Raw genomic sequence first — 19,997 nt, 5'->3', positions numbered from 1 at the left:
TCAAAGGCAGGAAAAAGTTTTTTAAAAAATGAAAAGACCTTTTCTAACTGGCCTTGAAATAGCTGAGATTTGATGTATTGGGAGAAGCAGATGAATTGGTGAATTTTCTTCTATGAGAACATTTAAAAAATTATCACCCATGGAGGCTCACCTGCCTGCTGGTTTGGGATGACCAGCGACTCTTCCTCCAGAGGCTGTTCTCCTCTAGGCTGGTTCCTGGCTACTTTGCCTCAAGGTGAGTGCTCCTGTCCCTGGCCGTTACCCTTGTGATTGGCAGATTTGATTTATGCCTGATTAGTCAGATGTCAACTCACCACTTGAACTTGACTTCTTCTAGAAGCAACAGGGAGAAACTGAACCCTGATTTATTTCTTGTAGGAGGTTTGGGGACAGCTCCTTCATATTCTCTGTGGTTATATTACTATTCTTGAGTTTTATTTGGGACGAAATATATTTAGTGAACTCTACTTAGAAATAGAATTTTCTTGGGCTTATTATGCCTCCTTCTAAATGTCCCAACAACTTGAGGTAGAGTGAAAAGTAAATTTCTTGAAAAAAATATGGTAGGATAGGGAAGCGGAAACATAAAATCCAAGGAAGAAACAATAAAGGAAAGATTTATAGGCTGAGTAAGTAAAAATGTTATTTTGCTTAAAAACACGTAAATAAAATGAAGACAAATCTCAGAAAAATACCTGCAACATATATGACAGACAAAAAGGGCCATAGGAATGATATCTTACGTGTGTATCAGTATAAAGCACCATGTTTGTATGAATCAGTGTTCAGTATGCAAACACACATGCACATACATCCGTACCATAAGGGAATGAGAAAATGGCAAATACCCCAGTGGAAAATTTAGGGAAGAAAAGAAAAAAAGTCAAAATCATATACAAAAATATTTAACTTTGCTGGTAACCAAATATATGCCTTAAAAATGCAAATTGATAATCAATTAGACACCACCTCCCCCGTCAAATTGGTAAGGTTAAAAATAACCAATAAACAGTAATGGCAATGACAGGGTGGGATGGACACTTATATCCTGCTAGTGAGAGTATAAATTGGTGCATCCTTAGTGTAAAATGTTGAGAAGCCTTAAGAGCTTATATTTACCCCAGTGAATTCATATATTACTAGGAATCTATGTAAGGAAATATTAGAGATACTGAAGTATATGTGCAGAGAATAATTACTACTGCCTTTAGCCAACAATGGAAAACAACACAAATTCATGTAATGGAATGTCATACATTCATCAGATATCACATTTCTAAAGAATAAGTTTCCCACGATGAAAAGCCCTCATGCTAAATGAAATATCATGCTAAATGAAAAAAAATCAGAGTATATAGTGTGTTAGAAATTTGGTTGTACATGTGACTGATGATATAGGCATGGTGGTACTTTCTGCTTCCCTCCCTTTTTTCTTTTACCAAAATGTTAACAGTAGCTGGGTGATGAGATTGTTGGATTTTTTTTTTTTAATTTATGTAGTTTTTAATTTTTATTGTAGTACTTTTAATTCTGAACATTATTAATTATACACTGAGAAAAATGTTAAGAGAAACAGACCTGGCCAGGTGTGGTGGCTCACACCTGTAATCCCAGCACTTTGGGAGGCCGAGGCAGGCAGATCATGAGGTCAGGAGATCGAGACCATCCTGGCCAACATGGTGAAACTCTGTCTCTACTAAAAATACAAAAAAATTAGCTGGGCGTGGTGGCGTGTGCCTGTAGTCCCAGCTACTCGGGAGGCTGAGGCAGGAGAATTGCTTGAATTCGGGAGGTGGAGGTTGCAGTGAGCCGTCTGAGATTGCGCCACTGCACCCTAGCCTGGCAACAGAGCGAGACTTCATCTAAAAAAAAAAGAAAAGGAAAGAAAGAAGAAAGAAAGAAAGAGAGAGAGAAAGAAAAAAGAAAGAAAGAAAAAAAGAAAAAGAAAGAAAGAAAGAAAGAAAGAAAGAAAGAAAGAAAGAAAGAAAGAAAGAAAGAAAAACGGACCTGAAAGCAAATGATAAAATTATGTAAATGTAATGGGAACTTAGTTTTTAATTAACTGCTTTATCTGATAAGTAATATATGAATAGTTCTCAGTATATGAGATTTAAACCATACTTAAGTCTTTAGAGGAGGCTTCTCTCACCACTACACCTATCCATGAAGGAAACACGTGGAATAGTTTGGTGAATTTCCTTCCAATCCTTTTTCTACATATGCATATGTAAGTATGTGCACACATAATGTATTTATGCAGAGACACAAAAGAACTTTAATAAACATGAATGAGACAATACCATATACATTTACTATTTTAAAAACTATTTTAAACATTTTGTCTTAGAGCCCTTTCCATACAGGTAGATGGTCTCATGCCTATAGTTGCAAGGTTCTTCCTCATTATTAATGGATATTTACATTGTGTCCTTCCTTCCCCTCTTACAAACATTCCTGTAACAGGTGTCTTTGCACATAGATTTTTGGGCACATGTGTAAGTCTGTCTTTGGAATAAATTTCCTCAAGTCTGATGGCTGGACCCAAAGGGTATGTGCATTTTAAATTTTGATAATTCAAATCATCCCCCAAATTCGTTCTACATTCTCACTAGTATGTATCCCCATAGACAGAGTAAAATAGTACTCTCTTCCTAAGAAGAACTCTGTATAATACTTGATAATCATTAGTCCTAGCTGTGTAGAAATGCTTTGAAAACCCTGAAAGTCATATGCAGACATAAGATCTTTATTCAGCCTATTCTTTCCTCATTGGCTCATATGCTAAAGAAGCAAACTTAATATTCGTCCAACATTTAGAAATTTTTTTCTCTGAGATGTATGTGATATATCCATAATCTGTAAATAATAATATGCCTACTCTGAGGTTGTTATGGAATTAAAAGAAGTAATGCATACAGTGTAAAGTACTTAGCAGGCACTCAAAATGTTGACTTTCATTATAAAAATATTCAACAAATTTATGCCTATTATTATGCCTGTGTTGGGCTCTAGAATACAGTGCCAAACAGGAAAGCCAACATTCCTACCCAAGCACAATCAACAGTCTCAGGAGGAAATAGCAATGAAAATGAGAGAAGTTCTAGTTCAATGTGATGAGGAGGGAAGTGCTGAGTGAAGATGCAGGAGATGCCCCTCACCTGGCTTCAGTGGCCACAGAAGGCTTGCCTTAGCTAGTGGCATCAGAGTTCAGACCCAGGGGAAGAGAAGGAGTTATGAAGGTGGAGAGATGGGAGGAGAGCCCCAGGCAGTTGGGGAGCTCTGGGGAAGCCTAAGGGACAGAGAATGTTTGTCATTCCAGAGAAGTTAAGTGTGAGCAGAGAAGGTGATAAAGGTGGTGAAGGAAGGGCCTTGATTGAATTAAGGATTTTGAACTTCATCCTGAGGGGAATGGAGGGGTTGTTAGCAGAGGAGAGAGATTAATTTGGGGTTTTAGCTGGCACACAGAGAATAGTTGGAGAGGCGTGAGGCTGAGGAGATGGGGGCAGTCAGGAGGCAGGGCTGGGTGGCTGGAACCAGCAGGCTGTGTGGCTGGAACACTGCGGATGGACCCAAAGCTCTTTATAAAGTCAAGTCAACAATGTGGGGCTGAGAGAGAAAAAAATGCCAAGAGTGATTCTCCAGACTCCAGCCTGGAATATCAAGCAGGGGAAAAATAAAGGATGAGTAGTGAGGGTCCTATTCTTCAGGGGGGCATCCTAGTTGTCTGCCTCTAGAACACAAAGCCCAGGGGAGGGGATGAGCAATTCTTAAGCGCATCCCATGGGCACTTGTGCTTGGTGTCTTCTGTGGCATTGTGAGTTCTCAAGACAGCCTGCACGTAGGTAGGCATTGCACAGCACACTTGCCCTCCCTTATTCATAGTAAGAATCACTGTGATGACAGGCATATACTGCAGTGATCTCCAGTCTCACATCCAAACTTTTGTATCTTTGATTCCCTAATATTTTCTCTGACTGGAAGACACCTTCAGCTATAAATGGAAAGAATAACAAAATAATAATCTCAAATATCTCCCACCTCATGAGATGTATACCTTTTTGATATTTGGACTCTTATGAAAAAAAGACAAAAAGTAGAATGGAGTTGAAAAGGAAACGCACTAGAGTCTTACTTCACTGAGAATCTTAATTGCCTCCTCCTCCTGTGTTCTGTGCACGGCCACATCTGTCTGCATAGAGTTGTAAAGCAGTGTCTGGCTTTGTCCCCAGCTCTTTGTTTCATTCATCACTTATGTATGGGCTCTTTCTTCTTCTGGAACACAATGCTGTTTTGGTTTACAGTGTTTCCTGGACCAGCCTCAAATCGGTCACCTTGGAAATGAGGTATTGAGCAAAGAGGTTGCCCTAGCAACGCTTCATTACAAGATGCAAAATGGACTCGATAATTTTATCTTAGCTCTTTCAAAAAGATTAACTCGTCCCCAAGTCATATACACAATAAAACTGATTTAGCTATGTAATGAACCTAGAATTTAAAGCTCTTTATTTGCTGGTTGATTTGAAAAGCATTGAAATAATTTGGGAAGATTGGTCTGCACCACTGGAGAGTCTACATCATCACCCATCGTCATCATCATTATCGTAATGTCTTTTACAGCATCCCATCAAGGCTTCCTGTGTTGTCCGTCCTTCTCCAGGTTCTGCACATAGCTTTGTGGCCAGATAGCCTGGATTGGTGCTCCAGCTCTGTCATTTACTCCTGAAGGACCATGGCAAGCTCCCTAATCTAGTATGTGATGCACCCTCATCACATACTAGGTTCTGAGTAAAGCATTTGATATCATCAAATATCTCATCTAAAACTTAGAGCGACCTGTGAGGTGGCCACCATTTAGCTGACAAGGAATGTTTGGTGCAAAGAGGTTAGGGGTGCTGTCAAGTCATGACATTTTGTTGCTTTTAAACATAATATCAATGAACACAAAACTGTACACTGATAGAAAAGCTTTTTAATTAAAAATTTAAAAGTTATCACAAAACCTACATATGTATGTATTCAATGTATAGAAAGATTAGAAAATGTAGATAAGTGAAAAAGAAAGAAGCAATGTTATCATCCACCCCATCATCTCATGGATATCTGGCCAGATCTTCTTACTTTCTGTATATAGATATCTAGACCCTTTGTTCTTTGTTTTTGTTTTTATCATAATGAAATCAAACCGAACATCCTGTTTTGTACCTGCATTTTTCAACCACCTATCCATGAACATTGTTCCATGCTGGCATATACTTATCTACTATACCAGTTTAAATGCTCAGCCTTTTAATTGAAATATATTAATTTAAACTTAAATTGAGAATAGAGTTTTATTTTCTAAACGTTTAGATTGAAAAACTGTGAGATGTAATTTTTTTTTTTTTTTTTTTGAGATGGAGTCTTGCTCTGTCGCCCAGGCTGCAATGGCACAATCTCAGTTCACTGCAACCTCTGCCTCCCAGGTTCAAGCAATTCTCCTGCCTCAGCCTTCCGAGTAGCTGTGATTACAGGCACGCACGACCATGCCTGGCTGCTTTTTTTGTATTTTTAGTAGAGATGGGGTTTCACCATATTAGCCAAGCTGGTCTTGAACTCTTGACCTTGTGATCCACCTGCCTTGCTCTTCCAAAGTGCTGTGATTACAGGCAAGAGCCACCATGTAACTTACACTGTAGTAACATATTCTCATGGGTTTATGAATGATCTTACTGACATGCCATTTGGCCAGCTGTTTTGTGGCCCTGCTTTCATTTTGTTCTATGGAGCCTGCAGGTGTTTCAGTTTGAAAGGCAGACATTTAAGTTCTGGCACTTGGCCATTTGCACAACTGTAATATCTATAAAGCTGTTGCACCTACATTCAAAGATTCCCTGTGTGGGATTTACACAGCTATTACATTTCCATTACACACATCCAATCAGAACCTCTCCTTGGCCAATCTGATAGGAAGCTCTGGGATATTTACTGGAAGAACTGATTTAGTTGAAAAACAGTGAAGTTGGAGAATTCAATCAGAGTTGAACAATAGATAATCACCAGTTCCACACTAGTTTCTCAATTTCAATGTTTTGTGATTGCTTTTAAACACAGCTAGAATGTTGTCAGGTGGAATTCTACCTGTTCTACTTTAACAATAGCTGTGGGCACAGTTCTGTATGCTGTGTTCTTAATTTAGCGTATGTTATGAACATTTTTCCTTACAATAGCCATTTTGGGATGAATTTTAGTGATTACATTAACATTCAATAATATAAATTAGTACAGTTTATTTAATTATTCCTCCCAACTGGGGGCAGTTTACTTGGAATTTTAAAGAATGCTCATTTTCCTGTATCTCTTTGCTATCCCTTAGAATAGTTAACAGTAAAAACAAAAAACATCAAAAAATGTTGCTAAATGGTATTTCAATTTCAATTCTTTTATCATTTGTGAATAGTTTTCTTATTTAAGCTAAATATATCTCTTAAACTGTTTTTCACATTATTCGTGTGTTTAGGAAACACCTCTTAAATAGCACAGTTACATTTCATCCCATGCCTCAACTACCAAGAATTCAAATTTGGTGGAATCCAAACAATTATGTTTTATAATATGATAAACTTAAAAAAAGTTTTGAATCTCAGCCATTAATTTATATATAGTTTTAGTCTTTCATTTATTTAATAAATGATTATTTGGAACATGTTTTGTTCTAGAAACTAGTAATTTTAAAGGGGAATAAAGGATTATAAAGTTTGATGAAGAGGAAAGACATACAACAAAACTACAATTAAATCCATTTGTCAATAAAGGAATTGAATAGGAAAATATGTAGAGTGGCCAGTGCCTGGCAGAGAATAAGGACAAATAGTATTATCACTATTGATAATCACTATTGAGTACAGTGGTTGCTTACAGAGTATTTCATCTCACAGTGGGGAGAATTCTAACAGAATCAGCCCAAATTGGCCTGTTCATGCATCCCAGCAATTCCTTCTGCCTTTGTGGTCAGTGACTGTCTCTCTGCACCCTCCATCCCCATCTCGATCGCTACCTATACCTGTCCACTAGTTACTACCTTGTCACACATGGTGTAATTATTCATATCAATTTGATAAGGCTTCTAGGTTAACCTCAAGAGAATTGAATTAAAGTAGGTAATACCTGAAGCCTCCCTTTTTAAAATCAAATATTATCCAGAAGAGTCCCTCATTAGCCAGTTATGCTTGATTTGCATTATAACAGTAATAAGTAAACATTTTCAAAGGTGCCATGATCAGGTGGTTTTATTCCCTCTCAAACAGAGCTCTCAATGTCTTCATTAACCTCAGCTCCCTCCCCACGTGCTTTCTTACAGAAGCTGGGGGTGCCATGATTCTGTCCCCCAAGTCCTTATGAGAATGCCCCTTATGGCCTCATAGTCACATTAAATTTGACATCATAAAGAGAACATTTCTTTGATCTCCACGCGGCCACCATGTTGTAAAAACTAAGATGTCAGACTCAAAGTATGTGGTATGACTTTGTCTTTCCCTGGATCTGCATGTGGAGAGGACGGAGAGTGGGTGCACACAAGCCAAATTTGAGCTACTATCACACTGAAGCACACAATGGCCACGAAAGGCATGAGGTTGAAATCCACAAAAGAGGGAAGTACAACACTAAACAGTGGGTTTTTCTTAAGTACATTAAGTCAGGAGTCAAGCTGATCATGGTGAAATGTTAATAATGTTGCTTAGTATTCTGTGGTATTGATTCACAATTGTGCCATACTGGGCAAATTTGGAAAGCTATTTACAGACTTCTAATGGGGTATTTTTTCCAGGGAGAGAAAAACCCAAGGGACTTTCATTTTGTTGAGACTGATCCTTTTTTTCTTCTAAAAGTTTATGTGACATATAGCTGTATTTCGAGAGATGATTTTATTTTTTTTAAATTTCTATAAGCTTCATTCTGTTTTCAAAGTTCAGTCCTCCCACCTTTCAGCCCACTGTCTGGTTCCTTCTCTTTGACAAGAATTGTTTAGAAGCCACATGCTGAATTCATGTGGTTGTTAAGTAGCAAGATTGGCCTGTGCAGTTTCTTAACTTTCTTTCTCTTCAGTTTTCTAAATCTTTGCCTATTGTTTGTTTGTTTTAGTCTTTGATGGTTTAATTACCAAATTAAATATATGTAGTTTTTAAAAAATGAAACAATACAGTGAAAAGTAAAAGTCCTATCTAACTTCTTCACTTGTCTTGAAATCTCAATTTTTAGAAGTAACCACTATTGATAGTTTTAAACCTAATTTTTAAATTTTTGCATTATTTTAAAAATAAAGCATTTCAGATAAAGTTGCAGCCACCTGTGCAACTCCTTTTTGTTCCACTTTCCATTCCTCCTTCTCCAGAGATAAACCCTAGCATGAGTTTCCATATACATTTTAATTTTTTTTTTTTTTTGAGACGGAGTCCCACTCTGTTGCCCAGGCTGGAGTGCAGTGGTGCAATCTCGGCTCACTGCAACCTCCGACTCCCAAGTTCAAGCGATTCTCTTGCCTCAGCCTCCCAAGCAGCTGGGATTACAGGCACGTGCCACCATGCCTGGCTAATTTTTTTTTTTTTGTATTTTTAGTAGAGACAGTGTTTCACCATGTTGGCCAGGCTGGTCTCAAACTCCTGACCTCAGGTGATCCGCCCACCCCGGCCTCCCAGAGTGCTGGGATTACAGGGGTGAGCCACCCTGCCCAGCCTATTTTAATATTCCTAATACAAAAGCACTAAAACATCGTCCTACAGGTTTAAAACTTTATAGAAATAGTGTTACACTGGAAGCACCATTATGAAACTTACTATTTGTTTTAACATTATGTTTTTGAGATTTTATCTATCTTGATTTATTTTTCCTGCTCTATTTTTCCATTAAGTGCAATACCATTTTTTGTAAATACAAATATATTTGAACTTTTTTTAACCTCTTATTTTTTATGCTTTCTGTTAAATGTCATTTTTAAATGATCACTGCTTATATTTCTGTTCCTTTAGTGATCATTTTAAAAGTTTTAATGTAATGACAATTATTTTTTTTTGAGACAAAGTCTCGCACTGTCACCCAGGCTGCAGTGTAGTGGTGTGATCTTGGCTCACTGAAACCTCCACCTCCTGGGTTTAAGTGATTCTCCTGCCTCAGCCTCCCGAGTAGCTTGGATTACAGGCACCCGCCACCTCCCCCAGCTAATTTTTGTATTTGTAGTAGAGACAGCATTTCACCATGTTGGCCAGGCTGGTCTTGATCTCCTGACCTCAAGTGATCCACCCACCTCAGCCTCCCAAAGTGCTGTGATTACAGGCGTGAGCCACCGTACCCAGCTAACAATTTTTTTTAACTAAGTCTCAAGGTATTTTGTATTTTTATTCTCCTCTCAAACACAATGGGGGATTTTAGTACCTTTTAATTAGTCATTAAAATCCTTTCCCCAAAAAATCTTGTCACTGTGATTTAGAGTTTCACTTTTGCCTTTAGAACATATAATCTTTTTTAACTTTCAAGAGTTAATTAAATTTTTTAACAGTTTCAGCTGTATATCTCTTTATATCTAAAAAGCATCTTCAGTTTTCTTTTCACTGTTGAGTGATAGTTTAGCTGGATATAAAAGTCTCTGTTAACTGTAAATTCCCCTTAGCAAATAAACATATTATTTTCACATATCTATTATCTAATATATATATACTACTCCTTTATACAGTCTGTTTTGTTTGAGTTGCTTTTAAGATTTTCTTTTAGATTCAGTATGCTGCAGTCTTACGATGATGTGTCTATGTGTGGATTTATTTTTAGTCTTTTGTTGTGGGCTGATTTTTGATCTGAGGACTTATTTCTTTTATTAAACTCTAGAAAACTCAGCTGTTGTGGTTTCAAATGCTGATTATCTAACCATATTTCTATTCTATTCTTTTAAAATGTCTATTAATATATATTGAAGTTTCTCAATCATCATCTAGTTATCTATATTATTTTTGTCTCTCTGTGCTATATTCTGGGGAAAGTCTTCAGTACTATCTATCACCCAGTTCACCAGTTCTTTTTTTAAAATTTTGTCTAGCCTAGAATTTATTCTATTAAGATTATTTTTTGTTTCAATTACAATGTCTTTTCTTCCAAGATAAATTTTTTTTCTTGTTTTTTTTTCCCCATCCATTTCTTCTTATGACACTTTAGTAAGTTTTTATACTTTTATATGGCTGTAACATCTTTGAACAACCTAATAATAAATAAACAATTTTAATCATAATTAATTTAAAGTCATTGTTAGATGGCTCATAAAATTAACTTATTATCATGTGAATTGACATTCTGATTGTTAATTTGCTCACCTATGGTTTTTGCATTTTTTTGGTGTGTACTTGAGAATTCTAGTATGTTGGCTCATTTTCACAAGATTCTTTAAAAATCTGCCTTTTCTCTTTCTCCTTCTATTTGGCAGTTGCCTAAATCCATCCCCTTGATCCATCCCCCAACCCTCATGGGCATTTACAGCTCTTGTTCCATGGTGATGTTGTAGATATCACAGATTCAAAGAGTGCCTTGATTTAGGTCTTGTGAGGCTACATCAGTGTTCTCTCTCCCTAGGCAGGACCTTCTTTCAGGGGTGAGAGACCCTCATGCCAGTGCTGATGTCAGACATTGAGCCTGACATAGGCCTTTGTTTTTCAGAACACTCCTATTCCTACTAGCTTTCCAGGAGTTGAACTCCCTCTGCCCTGCCATCTTTGGACACACAGCTTAACAAGCCCACAGCTTCAACCCCGCTCATATGTTTACATTTCTGTTCAGCTTTTTGTCTCTAGAAATCTATCAGCATGTGTCCCTTTCTCTCTGTCTCTGTTTCTTTCTTTTTCTTTCTCTTTTCCTTCTTTCTTTCTTCTTTCTCTCCTTCCTTCCCTCTTTGTATTATTTTCTTAAACATAGCAACAACAATAACATTATTGTAATATTTTGGAGGCAAGAGGAAACATAAAAGTATAAACTATGTCACCTCAATTAAAATTAAAAATTTACTTCTTAAAAATAATTTCCCACATTTCTAAAATGCCTACATGCTCCTTATTGGGTGGAATCATTTTTGAAACAATGACAGTATAGCTTGGCATTTTCATGTTAGGCTTTTTTGCATTTTTGTTTAAATATTAATATATGGAATATACCTTTTTGGGAACATGCATTTATTCCTTTATCAACAAACATTTGTTGAGGGCACACTGTGTGCCAGGTACTATTCTAAGTGATAGGAATACAGCAGTGAATAACACAAAATTTCTTGTCTTATGGAACTTACATTCTGATAGAGAGAGGTAGGTAATATGCAAATAGGTAAACATAAAGTTACAGTTACTATTAAGATTAAAGAAGAATTTGGAAAAAAAGATTGAAGGAGGGTTTCAATTCTAGAGAAGATGAGGTAAGCATCTGTCACCCTGTTTCTTCCTCTGAATACAAATGTAAATCTTGGATAGAATACATGGAGAAGCTAACAGTGAACTTTGAAATTGAAAGGGTCCCCCCAAAATTGGGGAAGGAGACCAGAATTTGAAGTTCCACCAAACCAATACATTTACCATCTTTTTCCCCCTGGAGCTGCTTGGCATGAAATCAAAGATATCCCAAAACCCAGAAGTAAGTCCCAGGCACAGAGAGAAAGAACTCAAAAAGAAGCCTCATTTATTGATCACTAAGCATTCTTTCACATGTGTAAGAATCTCTTATCCGAGATCACACCGTTGCACTCCAGCCTGGGCTACAAGAGTGAAACTCCATCTCAAAAACAAACAAACAAACAAAAAAAGGATAAGAAAAATAGTGAAAATGTAGTAACTATAATCAAATGTTCTCAAAAGAAAACCAAAGGTAAAATAAATATATGATAAAGGTGTTTAACTCAAATAGCAATTTACAAAGAAGCAACAATGAGATCTATTTCTCATTGCCCACTCTTACCAATTTGACAGAGACTTCTGAAGATAATTTGCAATTCTAATTAAGGTTTTCTGAAACAGTTTTGGTGGTGGTTGTTTTTTGGTGTGTGTGTGTGTGTGCATGTGTGTATGTGGTGGTAGTGATTTCTAAAATATATAGTTTTAAACATTGAACAGTAAAAGTTAGCAATGATATCTCTGATTATTTTTTCTCTGTGATTTACTGTGTTTTCTAATTTTTTACATTTATTGTATATTGACTTTATAGTCAGAGAAAACATATTATACAACTATGTAGATATATTTTCGAAGGCACATGTTAACCTATCAAGTGACACTTTCCTTTCCTTTGCCATTGACATGCAGGTGTTCCCTCTGGCACATGTGTGCAATGACACAAATAAGATGACATTAATTAACCCCCAAGGAGCCAAACTCAATATCTACAAGCAAAAAGTGGAACAGGCAATTCAATCCTATGAAAAGTGAGTGTTACTCTGGGCTGCTCTTTAATGGATGTGGAATTTATTTTATGGAGAAGGAGACTTCTCTTGTTTTAGCTTAGCTCTTTTTTTTTTTAATGAAGCAGTTATTTAAAAATTGTTCAGGCTGGGTGTGGTAGTTCATGCCTGTAATCCCAGCACTTTGGGAGACTGAGGCAGGAGGCCAGCTTGAGGCCAGGAGTTTGAGACCAGACTGGGCAACAATAGGAAGACCTTGTCTCTACAAATAATTTAAAGAATGATATCACAACAGGGTGATTGCAATCAACGATAATTTATTGTACATTTAAAAATAATTAGAAGAGTATAATTGGAGTATTTGTAACACAAAGAAGGGATAGATGCTTGAGGTGATGGATACCCCATTTACTCTGATGTGATTATTATACATCATATGCCTGTATCAAAATATTTCATGTAGCCTACAAATATATACACCTACTGTGTACCCACAAAAATAAAAATAAAATTCTGCGATGAAAAATAAATAAATAAATAAATAAATAAATACAGGCTGGGTGTGGTGGTGCGTGCCTGTAGTCCCAGCTACTTGGAGGCCGAGAGGGTTGTTGCTTGAGCCCAGGAGTTGGAGGCTGCAGTGAGCTCTGATTGTGCTACTGCACTCTAGCCTGGGTGATAGAGTGAGACCTCGTCTAAAAAAAATTGCTCATAAGGAATATAAACAACAGTGGCAGCAGCTATTGTAGGGGCTTCCTACATGCTAGGCACTGCATCAAGTACTTTACCTGAATATCTTCAACAAGGTTTTAAAGAAACTATCTTCCCTTTCCAGTATCCATAAAAATCTCATGTTTCCATGAGATCTGTAAAGTTTTCCTTTTAGCAGAATGCATCTGATTGTTTTGGCATCTAACATTCTATAAAGTGACTAATAAAACTCGACAGTAATGAGATAATGGAAATAACAGTTTTTGTGAACTTTAAAATTACTTTTATCAAGTTCAAGATGATGATCAAGTTGACGACAGTGAAATCACCCTTGTGTCCTTGCTGAGACAGGAGACTCTGCTCACAGGCTGGTCCTTGTCCATGCTGTAATCACCTCCCTCCCCGGTCCCCAGCCCTTAAGTAATCCTGGGCGCACAAACTTAATTAAACTCTGAGCATTTGGCTTCTTCAGGCCAGCCTGTCCTCGGTTCTGGGAACTGTGCGGTTGAGTTGTCATTTGCCACCATGCGGGCGGGTGAGATAAAGTTCAGGAAAGTTAACGATTGGCCCAGGCCAGCATGTGTTGGTCTGCTGTTGTTTTGCAATGTGTCTAGCATGTGCTCAGTCAAACAAATAGAAGGCCTGATCCTGCCCCACGATCATTCCAATGGCAGGCCTCGCCCCACTGTGTCCATCTCAGGCCTCTCCAAACCCCCTTTAACGTGAGCCTCCATCACTGCCCTCACCCGAGAGTGGAGGCCGCCTTACCAGGCTCCTCAGCAGCCTCTGTGGGCTCCTCAGTATTTCCGAATCTTTACCTGAGAGGAACAAAGAACCAAGGATGAGCGTTTCTTTGGGAAGCAGAATGAGCTATTCAAGGCTCACCCTTCCCTGTGGGTCAGAGACTTCCAGACAGGCCTTGTCTCCCAGCTCGGCTCCTCTCCGGTTACGCTGCTGTCCCCAGCTGGGTCTTTCATCCCTTCTCGCCTCAGCACCAGTGATCCTCCTCAGAGAGACCTCTTGGGAGCTCCTCTCCATGCCCACCCTGCGTGTGGCCCTCAGGGCACTCACAGCTTCTGCAGGGGCGGTGGCTTGGTGACCATCTCTGCCCTCTAGGATGTCAGCTCCAAAGCCAGGGCTCAGCCAGCCTTGCTTCCTCCTGCATCCTCTATTCCTAGCAGGTGTCTGCATATATATGACTATTCAAATTTAATTCAAATTTTATATAATTCAATTCTTCAAATTCAGTCATTCAAAATGCAATATAACAATACCATTCACATTCTAATGTAGTTTGTTTGAATAATTCAAATGTTTGAGTCCTATAATTACCCGACCTTTGAAAGCCTGATGCAGGGCCACGAGCTAGATAGAGCTCCGTGGTCAGATGGTTCGCGGGGGTTTCCTGCTTGGTTCTGACACCAGCTCTGTTCCATTGTGTGACAGTCATGAGCCTCAGATTCCTTGTTCACAGAATCTATCTCACAGGCCTGTTGTGAGGATTATGTGAATGATATATAAAGAGGAACTGATGTTCATTACTTCCCCCTTTCACTCCTGACTCTGCTGACCCTAAAATAACCATAGGTGCATGGAGTGAAGTCGTCATCTGGTTCTTCCCATTGCATTGACCTTTTCCCAGGGATTTCAGGAAAGGACAGGGACCCCCTTCCCGGGCAAAAGAGAGGCCTCTTTTCTTAGCAGCAAAACCAAAACAAACTTAGTAAGTCATTTGTCCTCCTTCTTACTTTCAGTGAGTGAATCTGGAAAAGCCTTTTAGTACCCTGTAGAGAAATATTGTCACTATATTGTTATTAATTATATTAACTTCAAATTATTAATAACAATTTTAACATGATTGATATTATTTAATAATTAAGTTACTGATTGAATTATTATTTGGTATCACTAATTTGATGTTTGTATCAAGTAAATTATTTAACATTGTTATTTAGTATTAATAGTAACATGAATATTATACAGAACCAAATTTCCTGATCATTTGCGTTCAGTAGTGTTTAAGAGTGTTGTTGGTGTAAATGTCAATTTCTTTTTCCATTTTGCTTCACTTTTCTCAAGATATTCAGAATACGAAAAGTAATTAATGACGCATTTACCACCCCCATCCCCAATATAACATTTCTAAGGAGTTTCCCAACAAAGATAAGTGAGATGTAACTTTAAAACAACCTTTGTGTAATCATAAATCCATATGTTTAAGGATGACCAGACAAATGGAAAGCTCACAGTCCTTTGGTCAAAATAATGACATAAACTTGTTATTGGGGTCACACTTAGTGCCCATGCATGGGAGTCCTTTCGTCTCATTTTAAGAATCGAGGCAGCAATTTTGGCTTTTTGTGTCTGAGTATAAGCTTTGAGTGGATATTGCCAGGGCTGGCTGGATTCTGGAGTGATTTTTCTGCTGCTTACTTTCACTGAAAGTCTAAGGTCAAGGTCACAGCTCTCAGATCACAGAAGCAGCATCCGTTCTAGCCTGGCTCAGGGACCATGCTTAGAAATCTCTCCTTACCGTCTGCAATTTGCTGGGCCGGCTGCTTCTCGGCCTTCTGAAGTATCACTAGTTACAAGCTGCTTTGCAAATGAGTCAACTCTTGGCACAAGCCGATCTGAGAATTAGAGATACAGAAAGTTGGTGAATGCAATCCCTTAGCCAAATTTCACTCTCCTACAAAAAACGAGGAAAACTGTTGTTAGAAAAATCCCTGAATCATGGGGCTGGACCAGCCGCAGAGAGGCCCTCAGGTCCGGTGCCAGGCCCGAATCCCACAGGGACTCTCTCATCCCACTTGCTGACTGGCTTTCCTGCGGTGGCCTCCCTGGTCAGTAGAGCTATTGAAGTATTTTAGTGAAGATGGAAAATAGGGGAATAACAAAGGCTATGAAAATGTGCTCCTGGAAAAATATTTTCTAAAGAAGTGAATTAAAATTAGAGACCTGTGCTAGCAAACTGGACCCACATTTACCAATGATTACTCAGTGTTTCTAAGCCTTGCTTTTCAGAACCTGGAGGGAATAAACATTGAGCTATTCCTGGTCATTTTATGTATGCATCTCACTTAATCCTCTCAGGGATTCCAAGAGCAGGTGGTGTTAGCCTTGTCTTATCAATGAGAAAACAGTTTCCAAAAGCTATGTAGCACAGGATCACACAGCAGCAAAGTGAGGACACCAAGGTTTGAACCCAGAGCCCTCACCACACTCCCAGCCTCCCCACCACACTGCCTCCACTCTCTACATTCACATTTAAGGGGATTGTGAATGGATTTTTTGTTTGTTTTCTTGTTTGTTTTTCAGAGAAGCACAAAGATACCTAAAATGCATATATAAATCCTTTTAACAAATCTTGGAAGCCTTAATCATTATTACCGGAATCACATGATTCAAGAAAGCCAATTTCCAAATAGGCCCCAAAGAACCAAACATCTCAAGTGAGACAGAAGCACTGAGCTGGCTTATTTCCCTCTTCCCGACTCTTTTTCTGTGACTTAGAGCACATTTACCTGGATCAGACACAATTTATGTGCTGTGTACACACTAGCTCAAGTCCTCATGGCGACACTAGGAGTGGAGTGGTACCATTACTATCCCCACTTTACCAAGAAGTTGGGCACTGGCCCAAAGCCTCACGGCAAGAAGGAGAAGAAGCTGACTGAGCTTTGGGCCCTGGCGTTGTGGCTCCGGAGTCTACCCTCTTCACCACCATGTAGACGCCCTTTCTGTGTTCTCACCAGGCTCATGATGGGAGGGCAGGGCAGGAGAATGCAGCCACCCGAAATGTGTCCTCTGAGCCCTGTCCGGCTGATGCTGGGTCCAGTGGTTAGAAGAATGCCTCCTGAAGAGCAGTAGCATTCTCCTACCTCATTGTATGGAAGCAGTGTTTTTTGTTTTTTTTTTTGAGATGGAGTCTCGCTCTGTCACCCAGGCTGGAGTGCAGTGGCGTGATCTCGGCTCACTGCAACCTCCGCCTCCTGGGTTCAAGCTATTCTCCTGCCTCAGCCTCCTGAGTAGCTGGGAGTACAGTCGCCACCACCATGCCCAGCTGATTTTTTTTTTTTTTTTTTTTTAGTACAGACAGGGTTTCACCATGCTGGCCAGGCTGGTCTCGAACACCTGACCTCAGGTGATCCGCTAGCTCGGCCTCCCAAAGTGCTGGGATTACAGGTGTGAGCCACTGCGCCCGGCTGGAAGCAGTGTTTTTTAATGGAAAATCAGCTCACAACCCTGGAGCCAGTGTTCTCTGCCCCACAGCTCAGAAAGCCTGCTTTTGGGTAATGATGTCCTGACACAATGACACAGAACTGGGCTGGGAACTCTGAAGAAGCAACACTGATTAGTAGACAAAAGAGCAGCTATAGCTACCCCGTAGGAACCACTAGCTCCAACCTCCTTCTTTGCTCTTGGGTCGACAGCTTCCCTCTGAAAACGTGATCAGTCTCAGCACCGCCAGCCAGCAGCTGTGGGTGAGCAAGGTGCTTCATCCAGCTGCCCCTCCTAGCAGCCTCGTTTGGAAAACAAGGCAGCCAGCCTGCTTGATCTCTAAAGTGTGTCCCAATCCTATTATTTATGACCCTGTTAACCTCTTTTGAGCTGAGAATCCAGGCAGAAGAGTGTCTACAGAAAGCGAACTGAAGAACACAGTTATGTTTCCGTAAGAAGAAAAATGGTGGGTGTTTAGAAACGACTTAAAACAGAGATAATGAAGACTAGTTTGTCAATTGCCTTTACTCGGTCTGAGTTTTACCTGACTGAGCTGGGGACTGAGCCCTCCTTTAATATTTGACGCAATTGCCACAAAACCATGAGGCTGCTGCAGTGATGCTGAGGTGACACATCCAGCGTCTTTAAGCACATGACTGTGGCCTGGCTCAGTGGAAATGATGCTTAGATGGGCTCCCACTGTGCTGCCTAGGGTTAACCTTTTGCCATGAAATGAAATACTGCTACAAAATTATTGTTGACTTTTTTTTTTTAACAGGCGCTTGAATAAAATTGTTTGGCGAGCATTATCTCAAGAGGAAAAAGAAAAGTAAGCCATTCCATTCCCTCCTCACTTTTTTTTTTTTTTTTTGGTGAAATTCACGTAACCTAAAATTAACCATTTTAAAGTGTACAATGCAGAGGTATTTAAAATATTCAAAATTTTCTGCAAACCACTACCTTTTTCTAGTTTCAAAACTTTTTCATTACCCCAGAAAAACACTTTGTAACCATAAATTAATCACTCCCCATTCCTGTCTCTCCCTTTTGTGGGTTACCACCAGTTTGCTTCCTGTCTTTATGATTTTGGCTACTCTGGATATGTCATATAAAGGGAATCATACAGCATGTGACCTTTTGTGTCTGGCAGCTTTTATTTAGTTAATGGAAAAGCCTCATGTTTTCAAGGTTCACCCAGGTATCAGTACTACATTTGTATATATACACCACATTTGTCTGTCCATTCTTCCACTGACGGGCATTTGGGTTACTTCTGCTTTTTTGCTATCATGAAGTATGTTGCTATATGCATTTGTGTAGAAGTTTCTTTGTGGACGTATGTTTTCATTTCTTTTGGGTATATACCTAGCAGTGGATTTACTTGTCACATGGTAATTCTATGCTTAACTTTTTGAGGAACCACCAAACTGTTTTTCCACAGTGGCTATGCCATTTTTAGAACATATCTATTTAGTTTTATTGACCCATAATAATTGTACATATTTTGGGTTACATGTGATATTTTGATACTTGCACACATGTAATGATCAAATCAGGGTGTTTAGGCTATCACCTCAAACATTTATTATCCCTTTGTGTTGGGAACATTTCAAGTTGTCTCTTCTAGCTATTTTGAAATATACAATAAATTATTGTTAACTATGGTCTCCCTACTGTGTTATCAAGTGCTAGAACTTTTTCCTTCTACCTAACTGTATGTTTGTATTCATCAACCAAACCTCTCTTCATCTCCCCTGCCTCCACACACACTCTTCCCTGCCTCTGGTAACTATGATTCTATTTTCTGCCTCCATAAGATCAACTTTTTTTTTTTTTCTTTTTAGCTCCTACAGATGAGTGAGAACTATTTGTCTTTCTGTGCCCAGCTTATCTCACTTAATATCATGACCTCCAGTTCCATCCATGTTGCTGCAAATGATAGGATTTTCTTCCTTTTTTGGCTGAATAGTATTCCATTGTGTATATATACCACATTTTCTTTATCCATCCATCCGTTGATGGATACTTAGTTTAATTCCATATCTTGCTGCAATAAACATGAGGGTGCAGGTGTCCCTATGATACATATTGATTTACTATCTTTGGATAAATATCCAGTAGTGAGATTGCTGCATCATGTGGTAGGTTCTTATTGTTCCACATCCTCACTAACACTTGACATTTTCCTTTTCTTTTTTTTTTTAAGTCATCGTCATGGGTGTGAAAGGCTATTCTGTTGTGGTTTTGATACACATTTTCTTAATGACCAATGATGTTAAACATCTTTTCATGTGCTTGTTGTCCATTTATATATCTTCTTTGGAGAAATGTTTATTCAAGTTCTTTGTCCATTTTCAAATTGGGTTGTGTTTTCGTTACTGAGTTTTTGTTGTATGACTTCTGAGGATTAAGTCATTATCAGATATCTGATTAGCCAGTATTTTCTCCCATGCTATGGGTTATCTTTTCATATTCTTCATAATGTCCTTGGAGGTCCAAAAGTTTTTAAGTTTTAGGAAGTGAATTCATCTTTTTTTTCTTTTGTTTGTGTTTTTGGTGTCAAATCTAAGAATCCATTGCCAAATACAAAGTCATGAGCATTTATCCTTTTGTTTTCTTCTAATATGTTTACAGTTTTAGGTCTTACATTTGGGCTTTTGATCCATTTTTGAGT

General features: G+C 38.7%; 1 protein-coding gene across 1 annotated transcript in view; it reads left to right on the top strand.

Annotated features, from left to right (window-relative positions):
- Positions 1 to 19,997, top strand: part of VWA3B (von Willebrand factor A domain containing 3B) — a 236,738-nt gene that overhangs the window by 158,455 nt on the left and 58,286 nt on the right. The window contains exons 22-23 of the mRNA XM_063617639.1: positions 12,297 to 12,415; positions 18,102 to 18,152. Of these exons, the coding sequence (XP_063473709.1) occupies positions 12,297 to 12,415; positions 18,102 to 18,152 (170 nt within the window). The remainder of the gene's footprint in view (positions 1 to 12,296; positions 12,416 to 18,101; positions 18,153 to 19,997) is intronic.

The sequence above is a fragment of the Symphalangus syndactylus genome, chromosome 14, assembly GCF_028878055.3.
Source record: "Symphalangus syndactylus isolate Jambi chromosome 14, NHGRI_mSymSyn1-v2.1_pri, whole genome shotgun sequence".
NCBI classification, from domain to species: Eukaryota; Metazoa; Chordata; class Mammalia; order Primates; family Hylobatidae; genus Symphalangus; species Symphalangus syndactylus.
Note: the sequence above shows the minus strand (reverse complement) of the source record. Positions and strands in the feature narration are given on the sequence as shown.